The sequence below is a fragment of the Capra hircus genome, chromosome 2 (assembly GCF_001704415.2).
Source record: "Capra hircus breed San Clemente chromosome 2, ASM170441v1, whole genome shotgun sequence".
Taxonomy (NCBI): Eukaryota; Metazoa; Chordata; class Mammalia; order Artiodactyla; family Bovidae; genus Capra; species Capra hircus.
The window spans coordinates 115,324,601-115,348,698 of record NC_030809.1 but is presented as its reverse complement, the minus strand read 5'-3'; the positions used below and the strand labels follow the sequence as shown (position 1 = coordinate 115,348,698).

The 24,098-nt window shown below is 35.5% G+C and overlaps 1 protein-coding gene across 2 annotated transcripts in view; it reads left to right on the top strand.

Annotated features, from left to right (window-relative positions):
- Nucleotides 1-24,098, top strand: part of LNPK (lunapark, ER junction formation factor) — a 103,696-nt gene that overhangs the window by 64,698 nt on the left and 14,900 nt on the right. For both annotated transcript variants that reach the window (XM_005675934.3, XM_005675935.3), the window contains exons 9-10: nucleotides 15,265-15,477; nucleotides 23,718-23,823. In XM_005675934.3, coding sequence (XP_005675991.1) covers nucleotides 15,265-15,477; nucleotides 23,718-23,823 — 319 coding nt within the window. The remainder of the gene's footprint in view (nucleotides 1-15,264; nucleotides 15,478-23,717; nucleotides 23,824-24,098) is intronic.

Here is a 24,098-nt window from a genome sequence, read left to right as displayed (position 1 = left end):
GTTTGAGACCCCTGCCTTAAACTATTCTCATTTTTCTGAGTTGTTTATCTTTTTTTCTGTTCAGCATGGGTGGTTTCCACTTCTGTGTCTTTCAGATAACCAGTCTGTTCTTCTGTATCATCTTATCTCCCATTGATTCCCTCTAGTATGTTTTCCATTTGGGTTATTGAACTTCAGCTCTGATTTTTAAGCATATTTTCTGTCTCTATGAAGCTCTCATTGTGGGCATCCATTCTTATTCTGAGTTTGGTGAGCATCTTTATAATTATTACCTTCAATTCTTTATCAGATGGTTTATTTCCATTTCAGTTAGTCATTTTTCTGAGAGTATCTTGTTCTTTCATTTGGATCATTCTTATTTGGCCTAATTCTCTGTATTTGTTTCTTTGTGTTAGGTGGGCCCATTACATTTCTTGATCTTGGAGAAGTGGTCTTATGTAGGAGGTATCCAGGTGCATGCTTTCTTCTATCCATCAGAAGATGCTTCAGCAGTGTACCCTTTGTGGACTGTGTGCACCTTTCTATTGTTGCAGGACCAGCTGATATGGGTTTGCTGGTATGTGGAGCTGGTCCCTGGGCCCAGGTAGCTGAGATGACCTGCTTCATGTTATTACTAGGGGTACATTGGTGGACAGTGCAGGCTCTTCACATCTGGCTCTGAGGCCTGCTGCCATGCAATTTCTGTTAGCACACTGGTAGGTAAGGTAGGCCCCTGGTGTTAATAAGCTTGAGAGGATTCCAAAATGGCACCTGCCACTTCTAGTGTCATCAAGGTAATATGACATCACAAAAGTGGCTGCTGACAGCATCTCAGTACTCAGGGGGAGTCCCAGCAGAATGTTTCTTAAGATCAGCAGATAGGTCTGATCCTGGCATCTTTCACACTGCTGTCTTGTGCTTAATTTAGGATTGTGTGTGTTTTTTCCTGCACCTTTAAAGAGCTATGTCTCAGTTTCCTACACCCTTCTGGCTCTCCCAAATGTGAGCCCTGTTGGTTTTCAAAGTCAGACATTTTGGGGTCTTATCATGGTACAGGACTCATGGGCTGGGGAGCCCAATGTGCAGATTGGACTTCTCAGTCCCTGGGGAGGACCTCTGTAGTTGTGATTTTCCTCCCCATTGTGGGTTGCCACACTGGGGTGGTGGGGTGGGTCCTGAATAGACTATGTCTCTGCCCCTCCTACCTGCTTTTTTGTGGCTTCTTTATATCTTAGTTATGGGAAATCTTCTCTTCTTGTCCTTTGGTCATTCTCAGAGATGGTTACTCTCTAAGTAGTTGTAATTTTGGTGTGCCTGTGGGAGGAGGTGAGCGCATGCTCAATCTGTCCTACTCTGTACTCTTGATATAGGCCCTCTTCCCCCTTTTTAGTAGGTCACATCTTTTTGAACAGTTTTAGATTTACAGAAAATTTACAAAGCAATAGCTTGGTAAAGAGTTCCCATATACCTTTGCACTGCCTTCTCCTTATTATTAATGTCTTACATTAATGTAGTACATTTATTAAAATTGATGGACCAGTAACAAAATTGATGAACCAATAATTCACTATTATTAACCTGAAGTCCATGGTTTATAATAATTTCCTTAGTTTTTCCCTAATGTTCTTTCTCTGTTCCAGGATCTCACCCAGGATATCACATTATATTTAGTTGTTATGTTTATTAGGTTTCATTTGGCTGTGCCAGTTTCTCGGACTTTTCTTTGGTTTTGATAATCTTAACTGTTTGACCCTGACCGTTTTTTTATAAGGAATTTTAATCAGTGGACACTTAATGTTAGAAAATCAGTATTGTCATTTGATATGAAGTTATTGAGTTGGCCAAAAACTTCCATTATATCTCATGGAAATGAACATGTTGGCCAATCCAATATAAATGACAAAAAAATAGGTGTATGTTTATATATGTGTGTGTGCTCAGTTGCTCAGCTCTCTGTGAGCTCATTGACTGTAACCCACTAGGCTCCTCTGTCCATGAAAATTTCCAGGCAAGAATACTGGAGTGGGTTGCCATTTTCTACTCCAAGGGATCCTCTCAACCCAGGGATTGAACCCATATCTCTTGCATCTCCTGCATTGGCAGGTGGATTCTTTACAACTGTGCCACCTGGGGAGCCCGTGTTTATATATACATATATGTGTTAAATAGAGTGATATGGTTACTAGATGTGCAGCATTTATTTTAGTTCTATAGAAATAATGGACTGAGAAATGGAAGAATTTTATATCCTTACTGGATTAAAAAGTAATGAAGTTTGGATTTAGTGAAAAACTGAATTTGCCATAGTACAGATTCCTGAGTAGCTTCTTTAGGATAAATTAATATAGATATTTGGGGCTAGTGAAAAATTAAATTTCTTTTTAAGGTTTTAATTGGTATAGGGGAATAAATTTGACTTGTATGTGCTAATCTGATTTTTTAAAAATTTGTTTTGTTTTAAAATAAATGTTTAGTGAGTATGTACTGCCAGGCATTGTTTTAGGCCCTGAGTTCATAGTAGTGAACAAAAGATAGTAAGAAAAAAAATCACCTTTTGTGCATTTGGTGGGGGTAGAAAATTTTATTTATCAATTTATTTGTATAATGTTGGAGGAGAATGATAAAAGGATAATGCATAGGTAGTGTCTTGAGTGAGAATGGGGTTTTAATGTTACATTGGGCTGTCAGGGAATGCCACATTGAGGAGGTAACATTTGATCAAAGTTATGAAAGAGGGTTTCCCTAGTGGCTCAGATGGTAAAGAATATGCCAGCAATGTGGGAGACCTGGGTTTAATCCCTGGGTCAGAAAGATGCCCTGGAGAAGGAACTGGCAACCTAAAACTTCTGGTATTATTGCCTAGAGAATCCCATGGACAGAGAAGCCTGGCAGACTACAGAAGAGCCTGGTGGGCTGCAGTCCATGGGGTCGCAAAGAGTTGGGCACGACTGGGCAACTAACACTTAACTTACCTACTTACCATCTCAGTAAATACCTTGCCAGTTACTCAGGCCAAAATCCTGGATGTTATCTCTGACTTCTCTGTCTCTGACCCCACCCATACCCAGTCCATCAGGAGCTCTTTTGGGTTCCAACTTTAAAATATATGCAGAATCTTAAACCACGTCTATGTTACTAAAAGGTTCAGGTCTCATCAGTGCTTTCCTTAGGTAACTACAACTCCACTTCTATTTCCTTTGCAGCCCCAACACAGTCACCTTTCTTTTAAAATATAATTTAAAATCATGTCAATCCTCAGCTCAAAACAAAAGACAAAAAAAACTTTTTTAAAAACTGAAGTTCTTACAATGGTCTGCATTCTACAAGATCCCACATGATACGATCCTTTGCTGCCTCTTTTATTGCCTCTTTTACTATTCTCCCAGTTGTTCAACCCAGTCCCAGCCATATTGGCCTCCACGGTATTTCTAGAGTAATCCAGGCATGCTTTGTATTCAGTTTTTGCACTTAATGATCCCTCTGTCTGGAATGTAACTTCCCTCAGATATCTGCCATGACTCATCCCCTCACCTCTTTCACGTGTGTTTGTATGTTTGTGTGTTAGCTGCTCATTCATGTCTGACTCTGCGACCCCATGGACTGCAGCCCATTAGGCTCTTCTGTCCATGAGATTTTCTAGGCAAGGATACTGGAGTGGGTTGCCATTTCCTTCTCCAGGGGATCTTCCTGACCCAGGGATCGAACCCAGGTCTCCTGCACTGCAGGCAGATTCTTTACCAACTGAGCTACAAGGGAAGCCCCACTGAGATGGTAGAAATTACAAAAGAAGCACTTTTTGAATGGGGGTTCAGATGAGGTGATGAAGAACAGGGTTTGATTTTGGATATGCATCTTTGAGATGCCTGTTAGACAGGTGTCCAAGTGGGGATTCTAAGGAAGTAGTTGAATACAAGTCTGGCAAACAGGAATTATCTGTATTAGAGGTACAAATTTGGGTGTCATCAGTTTGTGGATTGTATTAAAACCATGAAACTAGATGAGGTTATCAAGGATGTAAATGTGATGGAGAAATGGAGAAAGAAGAGAAGGGACCAAGGTCACCCTTGGGTACTCTAACATTAAGATATTTGGAGTAATGAAGAAGAACCAGAAAAAGAAACTGAGAAATGTTCAGTGAGATAGGAAACCCAAAAGTATGTGGTGTCCTAAACACTAATTGAAGAGTTTCTAGGTAGTGATCATTTGTGATAAATACCACTGCTAAATAAGTTGAGGGTCTAGAATTAGCCATTGATTTTAGCAATTTTGAGGAACTTGATGACCTTGAAAAGAATAGTTTTGGTGGAGGAATGGATTCATTAGAGTAGATTTAAGAAAGGGAGTAGAGAAGTTGTAAACAATGAGAAGAGACAATTCTTTTGAGTAAAGAGACTTGAAAAACATGGGTAGCTGGAGCATTTTGTATGTATGTATATGTACGGGTGAACATGATGTGTGAAAGAAATGATAGCATGTTTATGTGCTACTGGGAATGGCCTAGAAGACATAGATGATTGATGATGGAGAGAGTGCGACAGTTGGAGAACCATCCATGAGGAGACAAGAAGGAATGGGATTTAGTGTACAAGTGTGGAGTTGGCTCTTGATAGGAGTGTGCTCATGTCATCTGTATTAGGAAGGCAGACAGAGAACTTAGGCAATTATAGGTAGGTGATTCGAATTGTTTTCTGATTGTGTTTATTTTCTTAATGAGAGTGAGGATGAGGAAAATGTTGTTGAGGGACCTGAAGAGAAGGAATAAAATAATTTTCAGAATGTAGGACTACTAGGGGGCATTTATGTCCACTTAAAGTTAATAGTTATGTATTTAAAGCATAGTTGTCTGAATGTTTTCCAGTTGAGTTTAGCTGTATGAGTGCAGGCTTGGAGTAGACAGAGAGTTGATTTTGAGTAGGGTTGGGGTTTAGTGGAATGGATTATCAAAAGGCAAGGAGATGAAGTTGTTTGCAAGAAGGTAATTATAGTGATGTATTATTGAATCTGAGATGATCATAAAGGAAATGATATAACAGGGGGATGATGGACAGTCAAAAGGTATTGGTAGTATTATTAATAATACAGGGATTTGCAGTCTTCAGTCTGCAAATCTGGGCCAAGGTCTGTTTTCTGTGGTGCTTGAGCTTAGAGTTACATATTTTAAAGTGTTCCAAGGGACTTCCCTGGCCATTGAGTGGTTAAGACTCCGTGCTCCCAATGCAGGGTGCGTGGGTTTAATCCCTGGTTGAGGAAAGGAACTAAGATCCCCATGCCATACACCAAAAAAAAAAAAAAAAAGTGTTCCAATAAAACCCCCAAAATGCAGAATTAAGAATATGCAACAGAAATACATATGTGATCTACAAAATCTTAAATATTTACTATATGATCTTTTACCAAAAAAAAGTTTGCTGACCTCTTTAATGATTAATGGATTATAGATCCCCTTATTCTGGAAGAGATGGGAACACCAGACCACCTGATCTGCTTCCTGAGAAATCTGTATGCAGGTCAGGAAGCAACAGTTAGAACAAGACATGGAACAACAGACTGATTCCAAATTGGAAAAGGAAGTATGTCAAGGCTGTATATTGTCACCCTGCTTATTTAGCTTCTATGCAGAGTACATCATGAGAAACACTGGGCTGGAGGAAGCACAAGCTGGAATCAAGATTGCCCGGGAGGAATATAAATAATCTCAGCTATGCAGATGACACCACCCTTATGGCAGAAAGCAAAGAAGAACTAAAGAGCCTCTTGATGAAAATGAAAAAGGAGAGTGAAAAAGTTGTGGTAAAGCTCAATATTTAGAAAACTAAGATCATGGCATCCGGTTCCATCACTTCATGGCACTTTCATGGAGAAACAGTGGAAACAATGGCTGACTTTATTTTCTTGGGCTCCAAAATCACTGCAGATTGTGACTGCAACCATAAAATTAAAAGACTCTTGCTCCTTGGAAGAAAAGTTATGACCAACCTAGACAGCATATTAAAAAGCAGAGAAATCACTGTGCCAACAAAGGTCCATCTTGTCAAGGTTCTGGTTTTTCCAGTAGTCATGTATGGATGAGAGTTGGACTATAAAGAAAGCTGAGCACTGAAGAATTGATGCTTTTGAACTGGTGTTTGAGAAGACTCTTGAGAGTCTGTTGGACTGCAAGGAGATCTAACCAATCAATCCTAAAAATCAGTCCTGAATATTCACTGGAAGGACTGATGCTGAAGCTGAAACTCCAATACTTCGGCCACCTGATGCAAAGAACTGACTCATTTGAAAAGACCCTGATGCTTGGAAAGATTGAAGGTGGGAGGAGAAGGGGATGACAGAGGTGGAGATGATTGTATGGCATCACAGACTCAATGATGAGTTTAAGTAAACTCCAGGAATTGGTGATGGACGGGGAAGCCTGGCTTGCTGCAGTCCATGGGGTCGAAAAGTGTCTGTCACGACTGAGCGACTGAACTGAACTGAACTGAACTGAGATCCCCTTGGAATTGAAAGAGTCATAGAGGAAGGAAGTAGGAAATGTAAGTGTGATTTGAGAGTTTGTGCTTGAACTTGAGTGGAGTTCAGTTATCTTTAATGGCAAGGTTCTAGAACTAGGTTATGACCATAACAGTGAATGACTGAAGTAGGAAGGCTGATAAGATTTTTGGAGGATGTCATCTGATAGCTGAAAATAAACCCTTAATAGATCCTCTTATATTTGTTTTAAAAGGAAGGCACTCATACATTCTCTTTTACCTTTATATATAACCCTGCATCTCTACTAGTGAAGTTAGTAAAAGGAAGGTCAGTCAAAAGTCAAAATTGTGCCACAGCTAAGTTTGAAATCAAAAAGTTTTGAAAAAAAATTTAATGGTTCTGGCACATGGATTACAGCTTATTTAAGTAGGTTTTTATAGTTTACTCACTTGTGTTCCATGGCATACATGGAAGATGAAAGTAGAAATCATTAATCTTTTTTGCTTTTGTAAGTAAACATAATGATATTTCATATTTTGATGTTTCAGGGGATGTACATTTGATTAAGAAAATCTGGGAAGACATAAAATAGCAAATTCACTTTTTTGGGCGTTCTTACATGTTATAGCTGTGCTTTTATTTATTGTATTACAAACCGCTCCACAACTTAGTGGCTTACACAATGGACATGGGTTTGGGTGAACTCCGGGAGTTGGCAATGGACAGGGAGGCCTGGTGTACTGCGGTTCATAGGGTCGCAAAGAGTCGGAGACGACTGAGTGACTGGACTGAACAGAAAACAACATTCATTTGTTTTTCTCATGAATTCACAGTTTTGGCAGAGTTTGGTAGAAATATCTCGTCTCTACCCAACATGGGTTTGGAACTACCTGATTGGGGATGGAGGAACTACTACCAGGATGGCCTACTCACATGACTGACAAGTTGGTGCTGGCCATTGGTTCCTCTCCGCATGGATCTCTTTAGTGGAGCCACTTGGACTTTCCTAATATGGTGGCTGGATTCTAAGAGCAAGCTGCCCAAGAGACAGAAAAGTAGTTTTGAAAACTAGAATTTATATTCTCTTGGTCAAACAGCAGTAGTACAGATTCAAGGGAGGAGACATAGACATTCTCTTTCTTCCATTTTAATGGAGGCAACTCAAATAATTTTGGACTTTTATTTTTAAAATGCCACATATACCTTAATACAGGTAACAAAGGCATTTCTGCTGCTGCTGCTGCTAAGTCACTTCAGTCGTGTCCGACTCTGTGTGACCCCATAGTCAGCAGCCCACCAGGCTCCCCCGTCCCTGGGATTCTCCAGGCAAGAACACTGGAATGGGTTGCCATTTCCTTCTCCAAAAGGCATTTCTACCCCCATTCATCTTTCAGCGTTTATCTTAAATGCCACCATTACCACAAAACCTTTCTTCAGCCCATTCCTGAGTTTAATATTCTCCTTTCTGAACCCTCCATAGTACCTTATTAGTTCTTTTTTTTTGTGGCATTTACCTTGAGTTATTGTAATTTGTAATTTTGTGTTATCTTTGCTTGCCACTTTTATACGCAACTCTGAATCCCATTCTGAAGTGCCTTACTCATTGTGGTTGCTTAATAAATGTGTTGTTAAAGGAAATAAAAGGAAACTTTTTTTTAAAAGAACTCATAAATTTTGTTTGAATGTTATAAAAAATATGACTAACCAAATGAGACCTTGACAAACCGCAAGGTGCAGGTTGTTTAACATTGAGAGATAAGAGAGAACTAGAAATAAATTATCAAGGTGATGAAGAAAAGTAAATGTTTAGATCAATTGAAAGTATATTTTGCTTTATAGTTCTTTAAAAAGCAGAGCAACAAAAAAGTGAACTCAACTAAATGTTGACATGTCATATGTACTATTAGAAAATAATATTTGAAAATGTTTGAAAAAGAAAGCTTTTTTGTATGGTCTCCTGAAATTAGGCTGAAATTCTCAATGTAGCAGGCAACAAATAGGACATGACTGAGCAACTTGAGAGTCCCTTGGACTGCAAGGAGATCCAACCAGTCCATTCTAAAGGAGATCAGCCCTGGGTGTTCTTTGGAAGGAATGATGCTGAAGCTGAAACTCCAGGACTTTGGCCACCTGATATGAAGAGTTGACTCATTGGAAAAGACTCTGATGATGGGAGGGATTGGGGACAGGAGGAGAAGGGGACAACAGAGGATGAGATGTCTGGATGGGATCACAGACTTGATGGATATGAGTCTGAGTGAACTCTGGGAGTTGGTGATGGACAGGGAGGCCTGGTGTGCTGCGATTCATGGGGTCGCAAAGAGTCGGACACGACTGAGCAACTGAACTGAACTGAGCAACTAACACTTTCACTTTCACTCTGTATGTAAGTTAAATAAGCAGGGTGACAATATACAGCCTTGACATACTCCTTTCCTGATTTTGAACCAGTCCATTGTTCCATGTCCAGTTGCTTCTTGACCTGCATAGAGGTTTCTCAGGAGGCAGGTAGGGTGGTCTGGAATTCCCATCTCTTTCAGAATTTTCCAGTTTGCTGTTATCAACACAAAGGCTTTAGCATAGTTAATGAGGCAGAAGTAGATGTTTTTCTGGAATTCCCTTGCTTTCTCTATGATCTAATGGATGTTAGCAATTTGGTCTCTGGTTCTTCTGCCTTTTCTAGATCTAGCTGGTACATCTGAAAGTTCTAAGTTCATGTACTGTTGAAGTCTAGCTTGAAGGATTTTGAGTATTACCTTGCTAGCATGTGAAAGGAGTGCAGTTGTGCAGTAGCTTGAACATTCTTTGGCATTGCCCTTCTTTGGAATTGGAATAAAAACAGGTTGTACAAGCTACCGCACAGTTGATGCTTTTGAATGTGGTGTTGGAGAAGACTCTTTTGAAAGTCCCTTGGACTGCAGGGAGATCAAGCCAGTCAATCCTAAAGGAAGTCAACCCTGAGTATTCATTGGAAGGACTGATACTGAAGCTGAAGCTCCAGTACTTTGGCCACCTGATGAGAAGAGCTGACTCATTGGAAAGACCCTGATGCTGGGAAAGATTGAAGGCAGGAGGAGAATGGGATGACAGAGGATGAAATGGTTGGATGGCATCACTAACTTAATGGACATGAGTTTGAGCAAACTCCAGGAGATGGTGAAGGATAGGGAAGCCTGGCATGCTGCAGTCCATGGGATCACAAAGAGTCAGACACAACTTAGGGACTGAATAACAGCAGCAACAAAGGGATAATTATGAAAGATTTTGTATGCAACATTACAGAGCTTGGGACTTTATTTTATATACAACATGGAAAGCCACTGGAGGCTTTGTGTTTTAGAAACAACAGCCTTTTTGCTTGTTTTTGGTTTTTTGGTAATATGCATAATGGATTCCAGAATGCCAGGCTGAACACATGGAGATGAATTAGAATACCAGCTAATCTAGGTGAAAGATAAGGGCCTGCACTAGATAAATTATTGCAACAATGTTGGAAGAGATGTAAGAGAGAATTCAGACTTAAGAGTAGATTGACAGGACTTGATGGTGATTAGATTTGAAAAGTGTGGAGTGGAAGGAGGAGTAAAGGTTTTTGGCTTGGGCAGCTGTTTAGATGTTAGTATTTTAAGCAAGATAAGGAACATTAAGAATTGAAGTAGATTTGTGTCAAAGGTAATAAATTTGCTTTTGTATCTGTTAAGTGGGAGTTAAATCCAGGTGATATAACGTATAGATAGCTAATTATTTCAAGTGGAGCTTAGAAAAAAGTTGAGTTTATAGATACAGATTAGGAGTCATTGGGAAGTATAAGTGGTATTTATTGAAACTATGCGATCAAGTGAAATTTTCTCTCCAGGGAGAGAAAATGGAGTAAGAAAACCTGCAAGAACATTAGCATTTAAGGGTAGATGGAGAAAGAGCATCCCAGGAAAAAAAATGATCAGAATTAAAAGTAGAACTAAATTGACATCTAGAAAGTTGAAGCATAAGTAGGAATGATACTCTCTGCCATATTCTACAAAGGGTCAAGTGGATAGAAGAGAAATGAGTCCATTGAATCTAACAGGATATATAACAGAGTGAGGGTATCTGTCATAAAACCTTGGAGTTGAATCCTGGCTCCATCTCTTATTATATTGTAAGACTTTTGGGAAGGTACTTGACTTCTGAGCTTTGGTTTCTTTTGAAAACAGGATAGGAGTTATCACAAAAAGTTGGCCTGAGTACTGTATGACATTAGTAAATGCAAGTAAAATGCCTCATATAGTTCCTAGCAAATAGTAGGGATTTGGTAAAATGTATATATAATAACGAAAATCCCATGGACAGAGGAGCCTGGCAGACTGTAGTCAGTGGGATCACAAGAGTTGGACATGACTTAGTGACAAAACCATTGCTACCATGTATAATAACAGTAATGATGATAAGTTGGTAACCAAAGCAATAGTACTTTGAGTGGTAGATGATACTTTGGTAGCTAAGGAGGAGGACAGAAACCATATTGCATTGGGTTGAAGAATGAACTGTTAGGAAAGTTTTTCTTCTTTTCTTTTTTTCCTTAAAGCTTTGCCTCTATGGGAAGAAAAAGGTTATAGAGTCATTTTTGTTAATAAAAGGCCATTGACGGATTGAGGAAACAAATCGGATAGAAAAGCATGGCAGAAGCTGAATTTAAAGGAGCTTAGTATGAGTAGAATGTGAAGAAGATGATACAGTGAATGCAGACTTTAGATCATTTAGAAAGTAAAAGGAGGAGATATCAGATGCATGATCTTTATTATTTTATTTAAAGGAATCATATCAATTTAAACAAGAGAGACCTGAATTTATATAAATTCAAAAGTAGAAACTCTCCTGAAAATATATCTGTGTTCCACCTAACTGCATCTCATGATCACATTTATAAAGAACCACATTCTCCTGAATTTAAGTGTTCATATCTGCATATGCTAATCATTGATAGACTTAAAGACATTTCTGTTGGTTACTAAAATCCTAGTCATTGAAATTTCTTCGTATGATGCTTAGGACTGGACACGATAGTTCAGAAAGCCTTTAACCAGTATTAGGGAAAATATGAGGATTGTCTTTGTAGTTCTTCCAACACTCTTTTAAAGAAATTCGAAACCCAGAGTGGATAAAAGACTTTTAGTTCACATAAGGAAATGGTATCAGCTAGGATGAAAATATAGGCCTCCTAACTGTTGTATGATGTTTTTGCTACTACAGCTTAATACCAAAACAAAGACAAAACCTACCTGTATGTATAAGGAATCATTCATTATTTAAAATCTGATAAATTAAGGGATAATTATTGGTATTATAGAACATTCATCTCAAGAAGTATTTAATAGCAAGCTAGAGTAATAGATTTAAGTTTTATATAATACATTTAAACAAGTTCGCAAATAACTCTAGGAAAACATTTAATTTGCAAACTAAAATCTGTATTTTGTTTTAATAATTACTTTAGAAATTCTAGATTGCTCAGCTTTAGATTTATTATACAAGTTGGAACCTTTCGATGTATACCACTTGTAATAGTTATTAAGTACTTTTCTTATGCTCTGGCTAAGCTCTTTGTGTTGATTATCTCATTTATTCTTTATAACAACTGTAAGAGATAAGTATTCTCATTATGAGGAAACTGAACTGAGAGATTTCATCAACTTGGAAAAGCCTTCCTGCACAACTAATAAATAGGGTGGAGCTAAAATTTAAATCCAGACAATTTGTTTCCAAAATTTATGTTTTTAACAACATAAAACATATTCTGTGTCATTACTTTAAACTTTGTTTTCTTCCTTTTGTTTATCATAAAATAGTAGTTTTCAGTCTCATTTTGATTCTATTTGATTCATTTTGAATTTAAAATTGGGCTTCCCAAGTGGTGCTAGTGGTAAAGAACCTGCCTGCTAATGCAGGAAACATTAAGAGATGCTGGTTCAATCCCTGGTTCAGGAAGGTCCCCTGGAGGAGGGCATGGCAACCCACTCAAATATTCTTGCCTAGAGAATCCCATGGACTGTGGGGCCTAGCAGGCTACAATCCATACGGTCTCAGAGAGTCGGACATGGCTGAAGTGAATGTCCTCATACTTAGTGTGATTTTTTTTGAATTATTGATTGGTCATTGATAAGGATATCCTCTAGTCAAGAGGTAACTTTATGGGATAGTCCTTGTACCTAACGAGACTTATGTGGAGTGCTTGGTAAATGTTGTTAGGGGATGATATTTTACGTTTGAATGTGGGAAATGTTCAATATATCCAGTATGACTATTTTGTTGAGTGTGAGAAACTTTTTAAGAGATTTAATAATACAAAGCATTTGTAAATGGCACATAGCTAAAGTAGGTAAATCTTAGCTGTTTTTCATTGAGACTACCAGAATATTTTATAGTATTTTACCAAATATAGATTTGGTATTGTATTGCTAGCTGTTTTCAACCATAGTCATTGTAACTCTTTGTTACCTTCTTTTCCTTTGTAAATACTGAAACTATGTTTTCTCCCTTTCCTGACTCTTTTGTGTCAGTTTTCCCTTTTGTCTGCCTAATTTTAGATTTAGAAATGAAGCCAAATCTCTTTTATGGAATGCTGGATATGGTGTTCCTTTTAGTTATAGACCTTACCTTTCAGTAGCATATGAGTGACGTTAAAAGTGTGCTTTAGTTAATTTTTGCTGGGTAAATGCATGCTCAGAGGAAGCAGTCTCAAGTCTTTGTTCAAGAAGTTACAGACTTTTAAGATAGTATAATAAATGGTAAGCATTTATCTGGAAGAAAAATACCATTTTTGAGTTGAAAGTGAAGTGAAAGTCGCATGGTCGTATCCTACTCTTTGTGATGCCATGGACTGTATCCTGCCCAGCTCCTCTGTCCATGGAATTCTCCAGGCAAGGATACTCTCCTCCAGGGAATTGTCCCGACCCAGCGATGGAACCTGGGTCTCTTGCATTGCAGGCAGATTCTTTACCAACTGAGCCGCTAGGGAAGCCTTTTGGAGTTATGTTTTACCTAAAAATCTGCTAAAGAAATGATTTAAAATATTGATGCCTTGTTTTTTAAATTAATTCCAGTAATCAGATCCTTAGATGATTTCACTGAACTCAGTACCTTTTGTAGAATTTAATGGCTTTCCTAATGTGTAACCATCTTTTAAGAAGTTCCTTGTGAGTAAAAGATAATTAAGTGACCAGTTAATTTGCTGAATTAATTAGGATATAATTAATCTAGGTAAAATTCAAAAATTTCCATAAACTGTAAGGAAAATAGCCACATATAAGGACATATCCATTTATATAGTGATAACATACTTGTAATTTATTATTGCAGTGGCTAGGTTAGAGACTAAATTAAGAACCAATGGAAAATTTGTTGGTCCCAGTAATTACAGCTAAATGGTGATTTGAAAATACTTAGCTGTATGAAAGCACTGTCATCTGAGATTTGTATTCAATAAATGTGATCTGTCAACTTAAAGACATTATCTTATTTAATTCTCAAAACAATTCTGAGTTAGGATATTATTATCTTAATTTTGCAAATAAATAGAGGCTTAACAAAGTTAACCCATCTGGGGTCATGGAGCTGTAGCTGGGATTCTAACCAAACCTTTTTGACCGCAGGACCCAGGTTCTTAATAGTTGACGAGGCTATAGTGAACTGAAATCTGGTGCTCAAGTTGTGATTGCAATGAGCTGTTTCTGAAAATATTTAACTGTCAAATGGAGTCCAAATCTAAAGTATTTTGCTTCTGAAACTGCATGTTTTACCAATCATGCCAATTAAAATTTATCAATAACTTCTTTAGTTTTGGCTTACCATTTCAAGATTTGTAATAATTTAAGGTGATATGTAGAATTACAAAGTTAGAAGTGCATCTTTATTTGAGATCGTACCGTCAACATTCAAGTAAGGTATTGGTGAGAATGGGGAATGATAGAATTGAATTTTGTGTTACTGAGTACAGAGGGGGATCATGAAATTTTCTGTAGAGGAACAGATAGTAAATATAGTGAATGACTTTGAGAGCCATATGGTCTCTAGTGTGTTTACTCAAACTCTTCTAAAACAGCCATAGACAGTATGTAAAGAACTGTGTTAGGGTGTTTCAGTGGAAAACTACAAAAGAGGCAGCAGCCTGGATTTGACTCACTTACTGACTTCTTGTAATTTCTGCATCAAAAAGAGAAAATTTGTTATTCTAATGTATTGTTTGTGCACAGTGAAAGTTTTCCTCTGTTGAATGTACTGACCAAAAAAAATTTACCCCAGAAGATAGTAGTATAAAGAAGAATAGAAATGGTACCTTTCTTCAGCATTTCTATGACTACTTAGATTAATTACTTCATAAATTACATGACAATTCCAGATATACTTATTTGCTCATTTCTTAGCATTACCATTTTTTTATCTTGAAAAAGCAATTCCTCAGTTTTCACTGGTGTTTTCACTGATTCTGATAAACTTTCTTTATCATAACTTGGGAGGGATTTATTATAAAAAGATATAATGCATAATTGGGTGATTTTATTTTATTTTATTTGAATTTATTTTGAAAAATAGTATCAGTAGGTAGACTTAGATCAAGACTTATGTAAATATATACATGTAGTTGAATTTTAGGTTCAGAAATGGAGTACTTTGTAGTCAGTTTTCAGTGTTACATTGTACACATTTGTTATTTATAAGCAGTTTGACCTTGTAGATGATTTCTAGTGCTGCAAAGCTTTATTGAATATAAGTCATTTGTGATATTGACTGATGGTGGTATGCTAAATGTTAAACCTAATATATACTTTTAATTCTTATTTTCAGAGATTCGTCAGCGAACTGCCGCTCAAAGAAACCTTTCTCCAACACCAGCAGGCTCCAGCCAGGGCCCTCCTCCGCAAATTCCAGTTTCTCCTGGACCACCAAAGGACACTTCAGCCCCTGGTGGACCCCCAGAAAGAACTGTTACTCCAGCCCTATCATCAAATGTATTACCAAGACGTTTTGGATCCCCTGCTACTTCAGTGCCTGGAATGGGTAAACAGAGCACTTAATGTTATTTACAGTTTATATTGTTTTCTCTGGTTACCAATAAAATGGGCCATTTTCAGACAGTGTGGAAATGGCATTTCATTTGGAAATAGCAGAGCAGTTATTTGATTAAGCAGGAGTTCCATATTCAATTAGCCATAACTCTTTACAGCTGGCACCTTGTGATACTGAAACCTATTTCTTGAGCTCATTTAACTGTTATGGCTTCTTTGTTTAAATGGCAATAAAACTTTGTAGTATTCTGTAGTCAACAGTATAGCATATCTTTTTATATTCAGCTTAGAATGGCTCCAGATTTATATAAAATGAGGATAGAAGAGAACATTTTGGGAGTGTATTCATGCTTTGTGCTAAACCCTTCATATATATTTTCAAACCTGACAGATTAACATTTTAGGAAGAATATTCATGTACTGTAGTGTGTAATACTACTAATGTTAATGTGAGCTTGGTAGATTTTTCTTTTTTTAAGCCATAGAGCCTCAATATTTTCTGACAGATAATTTAACATAAAGTCTTATTGAATTAACGTACTGCCTTTACTACTATTTCATCTCTTTGGATTCTCCTTTTTCAGTTTTGTAGATCTCTAGGGGAAGATCCCATTTTAGGAGTGTAATAGATTATGTTACCCTGCAACCTTCTTTTGGAGTATGATTAGGACATGAAAGTCTTCTTCTTCAGCAGATCACATTATTGTATGTAGAGTCCCATGTCAGATTCTTAAATATGATAATAAATTATTTATTTTAGGATATTTAATTTTAATTTAGATTAATTTCATATTTCATGACTAATTACATATAATTTATGACTTTGAGCCTCATCAGAAGTTGATATTAGATATTCAGGGCATTTACATAGTCTTAATAAAATCAGTAAGCAATCTAAATGTTACTAATACAGATTTTTTTCCCCCTCCTTTTTCTTCGAAAACAGCATAAGATTTTAGAAAACTAAAAAACTATTAATTTATAAATATATTAAGAAAGCTAACTATAAATGAAATGAATACAAATCATAAATTTTAATTGTTGGTTATTGAAAAAATACTTTTAAACTTAACATATAATGATGTCACTCAGGGCAACTGTATATTTTGTGAAATTGAGTAAATTGATTGAAAATTATTCATCTTTCAGTTGTTACTGGTTGATTTGAGATACCCATGACTTGTAAAGTAAAGCTCTTAATTGTTATAATGGAAGAACTATTTTTGTGAGAATACATTTTGTATATCTAACTATTTTTAAAGAAATTAGAGTTTATCAACTTATACAGAGTAATGAAAACTATATAATAGCACGTGTAAGAACAGGGTTTCAGTAGCCTACCATTTCATGATCATGTAAACATAATATATTTTACTAAAGTTTTTAATTTGTTTCTGTGTAAAAGACTTTGTATTTAAGTTGTACATTGCCAAAAATGTGAGTGAACTAAGTGATTTCTTATAGAGAAGATTAATAATTCATTTTTTTATTATGCCATATTTGTGAAAGAGAATCAATTTAATGTGTATTACCACAGGGCTCCCATATGTTTGAAAATTAATAACCAGCAGGTACTTGATAATTTGCCAAGCTGTGTAAAAATGACCAATATTCCTACAATGATTGCTCTTGATGTTTGTATTAATTACTGTTACCCGTAACAGCATGAATACAAAGATGTGTTATTTTAAAAGTTATTAACATGCAAGGGAGTTAAGATATTTTTATGAAATCTGTTGTTTTATTTATCCAGATTCCTTTATGGACATTTTAATTTTAAGCATGTAGAAGTAAAATACTCCAGCAAAAGTTAAGCTGGCTTAAATGCTTTCAAAATTTAATTTGCCGTGTTTATTTAAGTTGAAAATTTGATAATGAGGGATGACACTTAATGTCTGCATTCAAGTTTATTTTTTGATGCTGATGATTGAATGTTAAGTATGACTCTACCTAACATTAGCCAAAGAAATGCCAATAGCCAATGAAATGTGAAAAATGCACTTGATTCCTAATACTGAAAACTTATTCTAGAACCTAATTTCATTTATTAGCTATAATTCTATATCATTCCCCCCTTTTTAAGATGGTAACAGCCTTAAGATTTGTGACTATTTACAACGCAAATCTCTTATCTTTTAGAATAGTATTATCATATTGCTGCCCTAAAGCCATTTTTTTAATGCTTTAAAGGTTTTGTAACAGTCATTTTGAAGACCTTTAATCCATGTATTGCAGGGCTTGTTTCAACAAAACCTCATTTTGTTTGGAAGGTCTCCATGTAAACGTCCATTGCTGCCTATCTTACTTTTATCTGGCCTTGTTTTACAAAGGCAAACATCACATCTTGTTTATTTTATTCTCTAACTTTCTTCTCAGTGCCTTCTGTGTAGTCTCTTAATTTTAGAATATCTCCTACAAACAGTTCTCTTTCAGTTTTCAGAGATTATGGAGTTACAATTCGTAATTTTGAATGTGTAACTTTATTTTTGTTACTGTTTTATATAATGTAATCATTAACTAAATTCTAAGTTATTCCTCTACTCCTGACTCTCCAGTCATCATCTCTGATACTGGCTAATTTGTAATAGGAATACAATGTATCTCTCCATTTATTTAGATATTCTCTAGTTTCTCTTAGCAATGTTTTGCAGTGTTTATAGCTTTTGTACCTTTTTTGATTAAATGTACATGTGATTATTTCATGTTTTTATCCTAATTTAAATACTTTATTAACTGTTTCCATTGTTCACTGGTAACATACATAGAAATTGATTTTTGTATAGTGATCTTATATCCTGTAATATTGCTAAAGTCACTGATTCTTATAACTTTTATATAGATTCCATAATATATCCTAAACAGGTTTCAGATTGTTGGTGACTAAATACAATTCTGCTTCTTCCTTTTAAATGTAGATTCCTTTCTTTTTCTTGCCTTATTACACTAGCTAGACTTTTCAGTGCAGTGTTAAATAGAAGTGGTGAGAGCACACATCCTTGTCTTATTGCTGATCTTAGGAAGAAAGCATTTACTTTTTTATCACTCAACTCAGTGTAAGCTATAGGTTTTTCTTTTTTTTTTTTAATAGATAGCCCCTATCAGATTGAGGAGAAGTACCCTACCATTCCTAGTTAGCTGAAGGTTTTTATCAGTTACAGATGATGGATTTTTTCGAATCCCTTTTTTACATCTATTGAGATGCTCTTATAGGGTTTTAGTTTAGTTTAGTTTTTTTTTTAATATCACTATTTCATATGGTGAAATACGTTGATTGATTTTTTTTATTCCAATGTTAATATCTTTTTTTAATATAAATTTATTAAATTGGAGGTTAATTACTTTACAATATTGTATTGGTTTTGCCATATGTCAACATGAATCCACCACAGGTATACATGTGTTCCCCATCCTGAACCCCCCTCCCTCCTTCTTCCCCATACCATCCCTCTGGGTTGTCTCAGTGCACCAGCCCCAAGCATCCAGTATCATGCATTGAACCTGGACTGGCAATTCATTTCATATATGATATTATACATATTTCAATGCCATTCTCCCAAATCATCCCACCCTCTCCCTCTCCCACAGAGTCCAAAAGACTGTTCTGTACATCTGTGTCTCTTTTGCTGTCTCGCATACAGGGTTATCGTTACCATCTTTCTAAATTCCATATATATGCATTAGTATACTGTATTGGTGTTTTTCTTTCTGGCTTACTTCACTCTGTATAATAGGCTCCAGTTTCATCCACCTCATTAACACTGACATTTTTTAGACATTAAACCACCGTGCTTTCCTGAGGTAAATTTGACTTGGTCATGTTTTAATTTTTATACATATTATTGGGTTCAGTTTGTTAAAATTTTGTTAGAAATGTGTACATCAATTTTCCTTAAAGATACTGGTCTGTTTTGTTTTTGCTTTTTGTTTTTTTTCTTGTAATTTTGTTTTGTCGATTTTCTTTGTTTATTTGTTTTCTTGTAATTTTATTGTTTTTCTTGTAATTTTTTTGGTCTGGTTTTGGTATAAGAGTATTGCTGGCCTCAGTATGAGAAAGCATTTTCTTGTCTTTAGTTTTATGGACAAGTTTGTATAGAATTGGTATTATTTCTTAGTAATAAATTTAAATGTTACAGGTTGAGGTGGCTAATAGGCCTGGTGTTTTTTTTGTGGAAGGTTTTCTCTTTTTTTAAAAAAAAATTCAACTTTTTTAAAGAAAAAACTACAGACTAATATCCTTAATAGATGCAAAAATTCTTAACAAAATTTTAGCAAGTTGAAGTTTCTGTTTATTGTTGAGTAAGTTGTGGTAGTTTGGTAGTCTTTTGAGGAATTTTTTTCTTCTAATTTATAGAATTTATTGGCAGAAAGTTATTCATAATATACCCTTATTATTCTTTGAATATCTTTACTATCTGGATTTATGTCATTTCTCTCATTGTTAATATTTTGTATCTTTCCTTTTTATCCTGATTAGTCTGACTAGAGCTTTATCAGTTTGGTCTTCTCAAAGAATTATCTTTTCTCTATTATTCTAGTATATTTTTATTAATTTCCACTCTGATCTTTATAATTTCATTTATTTTGTTTACTTTGGGTTTCATTTGCTCTTTCCTTTTAGGTTCTTAAGGTAGAAACTGAATTCATGGATTTTAGATTTATTCTCATTTGTAGGTGTTTAGCAGTATAGGTGTTTAGTGCTATAAATTTTCCTCTACATATTGTTTTAGTTGCATATCATAAATTTGATATGTTGGTTTTTTGTTCTCATTCAGTTAAAAATACTTTCTAATTTCTTTATTTTTCTTAAAGCTTGGATTATTTATATATTATTGAGTCTTCAAATATTTGAGTATTTTCCTGATGTCTTTTTGTTACTTATTTCTAGTTTAATTATGTTGTGGTCAGAAAACATACTTTGTATTATTGAATCTTCTTGAATGTATTGAGATTTGTTTTATGTTTCAGACTATCATTTGTCTTGGTATATGCTCTATGTTCACTTGGAAAGAATATATGTTTTGTTCCTGCTGGGTAGAATGGCTGTAAATGTTGATTGCATCAAATTGGTTAAGTAGGTAGTATTGCATATCATTAATGATTTTTTGTCTGTTTATTCTGTCAGTGCTTGAGAGAATGCTGTTGAAATCTCCAGCTATAATTGTGTATTTGTTTGTTTTTGTATTTCTTTTAGTTTTTGCATAATGTGTTTTGAAACTCTGTTATAATGCACATACATCATAGGTTTAGGATTATTATGTTCTCTTGATGAATTGACTCCTTGTCATTATGAAATTACACTTTTATCCCTGTTTATATTCTTTGCTCTAGAATCTACTTTGATTGCTATTAATACAGGTGCTCTAGGTTTCTTTTGAGTAGTGTTAGCGTACTTATGTAGTTTTCCCTGTCATTTACCTTTAGTCTGTTTGTGTTTTTATATTTAAAATGGATTTTTTGTAAGCAGCATCTGTTGGGTCTTGCTTTTTTATCTGTTCTGACAGTCTTTGCCTCATAGTGAGGATGCTCAGGCCACTTACACTTAATGTAATGATTGATATGTTTAAGTTCGAGTTCAAATCTTTTATTGTGCTAGTTTTCTATTTGTCCCATTTGTTCTGCTACCTTTCTTGTTTTCTGCCTCTTGTGGGTTGAGCATCTTTTATGACTGCTTTTAATCATTTATTTTTTGTTGCCTTATTAGCTATAGTGCTTTTTTGTTGTTATTTTGTGGGTACTTTAGAGTTTTCCGTATGTATCATTAATTTATCATAGTTCATCTCAAATGATATGACACCAGTTCTCATACAGATTAAGAATCAAACTATAGTATACTTAATGTTTCTTTCCCCTTGGCCTTTGTGGTATTGTTGTCATACGTTTTACTTATACATGTGTTATAAACCCCACAAGGAATTACAGATATATCCTCCACATTTTGAAAGTTCACTTTACACCACTTTGCTTTTATGAAAGACCTACATTAGTGCCTGTTTCCACTAATTGAAAGAATCGGAAGAAGGTTTTCGCTTTTACAAAAAAAGATGAAAAGCGAAAATAGCGTTCAGCATTTGTTTTGCAGCGAGCCGTTGTAGAGGCAGCGTGCATCCTGACCAGCAAGAGTGGCACCACCAAGCTCCTTCCCTGGGAACTACACTCAGCATCTCATCATCAAGCCGCCATAGCTTTGAACTTTGTCTGTGAGCATCTGTGCTTTGTCTCAATTTATTTTGTGCATCCGTTAGCAAGATGTGTCCTAAGGTAATTGCTTCTTCACTTTATGCCATTTTGGCTTGCGAAAGCTTTCATGGGAACTTTTGGATAGCAAGGGAAACCTGTATTACTTTTTCTTTAAGCCATCAATTGTTTTTTAAAGTGATATAAATAATGTTTTATATATTTACCGACATGGTAACCATTTCAGGTACTCTTTCTTTTGTGTGATCCAGCTTTCTGTCTGGTGTCATTTTCCTTCTGCATGAAGGATTTCTTTTAACATTTCTTGTAGTACACTTCTTTTAGTGATGAATTCTTTCAGTTTTGTATGTCTGAAAAAAGTCTTCATTTTGCCTTCATTTTTAAAAGATGTCTTCACTAATACAGATAATTTTACTAATTTGATAGTTTTTCTTTCAGAACTTTTAAGATACTGTTTCATAGTCTTCTTGCTTGCTTATTTTCTTATGAGTAATCTATCATTCTTTGTTTCTCTGTACTAATGTATCTTTTTCTGACTGCTTTTAAGATTTTCTGTCACTGGTTTTAAGAAGGTTGATTATGCTGTATCTTGGTGTAAAATTATTTCTTGTACTTAGGATTTGTTGATATTCTTGGGTCTGTATGTTTTCGGTTTTCATCAGGTTTTGAAAATTTTTGTGCATTATTTTTTTGAGTCAAATTTTTTTCCTCTCCTCTTCTGAACTCCAATTATATGTATACTAGATGCTTGAGGTTGTTACACAGCTCACTGATGATTTGTTCATTTAAAAATCTTTTTAGTCTTTGTGTTTCCTTTTGCATGGCTTCTATTGCTATCTTCAGATTTACTAATTATTTTGTAATGTCCAAACTGCTGCTCATTTCATCTGTGAATTTTTAAACCTAAGACATTGTAAATTTCATCTGTAGAGGTTCAGTTTGGGTCTTTTATAAATTTTTTTCATGTCTCTGCTTAACATATTACAGTTTTCATCTAGATTCTCAAGCATATGGAATATAGTCATAATAAGTGTTTTAATATGTTTGTCTCTTAATACTATCATCTCCATCATTTCTGGGTCACTTTTGATTGATTCTTCTCATTATGGGTTTTATTTTCTTTCCAATTTGCATGACTAATAATTTTTTATCTGATGTCAGACATTGTAAATTTTGCCATATTGGGTACAGAATATTTTAAAATTACTGTACAAGGCCTCTCTGAATATTTACCCAGTGACCTGTGAGTTACAAAGTTTTCCATCCTGGCTGGTGGGAACATGTGATATTTTTGACCCCATGTGAGCACTGGTACCTTTAGTATTTTGGGGGCAGTTCTTTCTCTGTCCTCAGGTAGTTTTTCTCATTTGCATCCTGGGCAGATCTTTGGTGTTCTGGGTCTCTGCATTCCCTCCTCTCTGGTACTGTTCCCAGTGAACTCAACCTGCCTTGGCCTCTCCAGCGTTCCAGCTTCTCCTCAACTCGGGGAGACTAATGAACTTCACCTGGATTTACTCTGCCTGAATTGCTACCTGGAAAACTCTCCAGACAATAAGTTGGGGCAGTTGTAGGGCTCATCTTACTTGCTGTATGTGTCTCAGGCATCTTTATCCTACATTACTTGATATCCAGTGTGTCTAAAACCATTGCATAATATATTTTACATGGTATTTTAGTTGTTTTAAATGGGAGATTAAATCTGACTCTGATTACTGTGTTATGGTACAAAGTGGAAGTCTCCTAGTTTATTATTACATAAACTTTTAAGAGTCTGAGCATTTAAAAAATTAATTTGTACAGAACTCAACATAGTTTTATTCCTTAATAGATTATGTTGCTGGTTCTAATATAGCACATATATAAATATATTTTTGTACTGTAGTATTTTTAATGAAAATTTGAATACAGAGATAGTATCATTTTTGTTTTGTTAAAATCATTTAAAAAACTCTTAACAAGCATAAGTAGTTCTTGGCAACTGAATTGAAGTTTAAATGTATTTCACACATATAAATTTGGTGTATATTTATTTACTAGGTCTTCATCCTCCTGGTCCACCTTTAGCAAGACCCATTCTGCCTCGAGAACGAGGTGCTCTGGATAGAATTGTTGAATATTTAGTTGGTGACGGTCCACAGAACAGGTAATGTTTACTAGGGTGTAGCTAAATAAAAATGAAGAAAGTTTATTGGTCAGAGTGGGGGGGGGGGTGTGTGTACACACATGTGCACATGCACTAAATGTTCTCTGATTTTGTAGTTGTTTCCTGATTTTAGAACATAATGCAGTATTTTATGGCCCTGCAAAAGAGTACATACTCAGTTATTTTTCAGTAGTAGATTATCTAGATAAAGTATTTGGATAAAATATTTTAAAATGTATTATATATAACAAAAAAATATTGTAACTGCTATAACC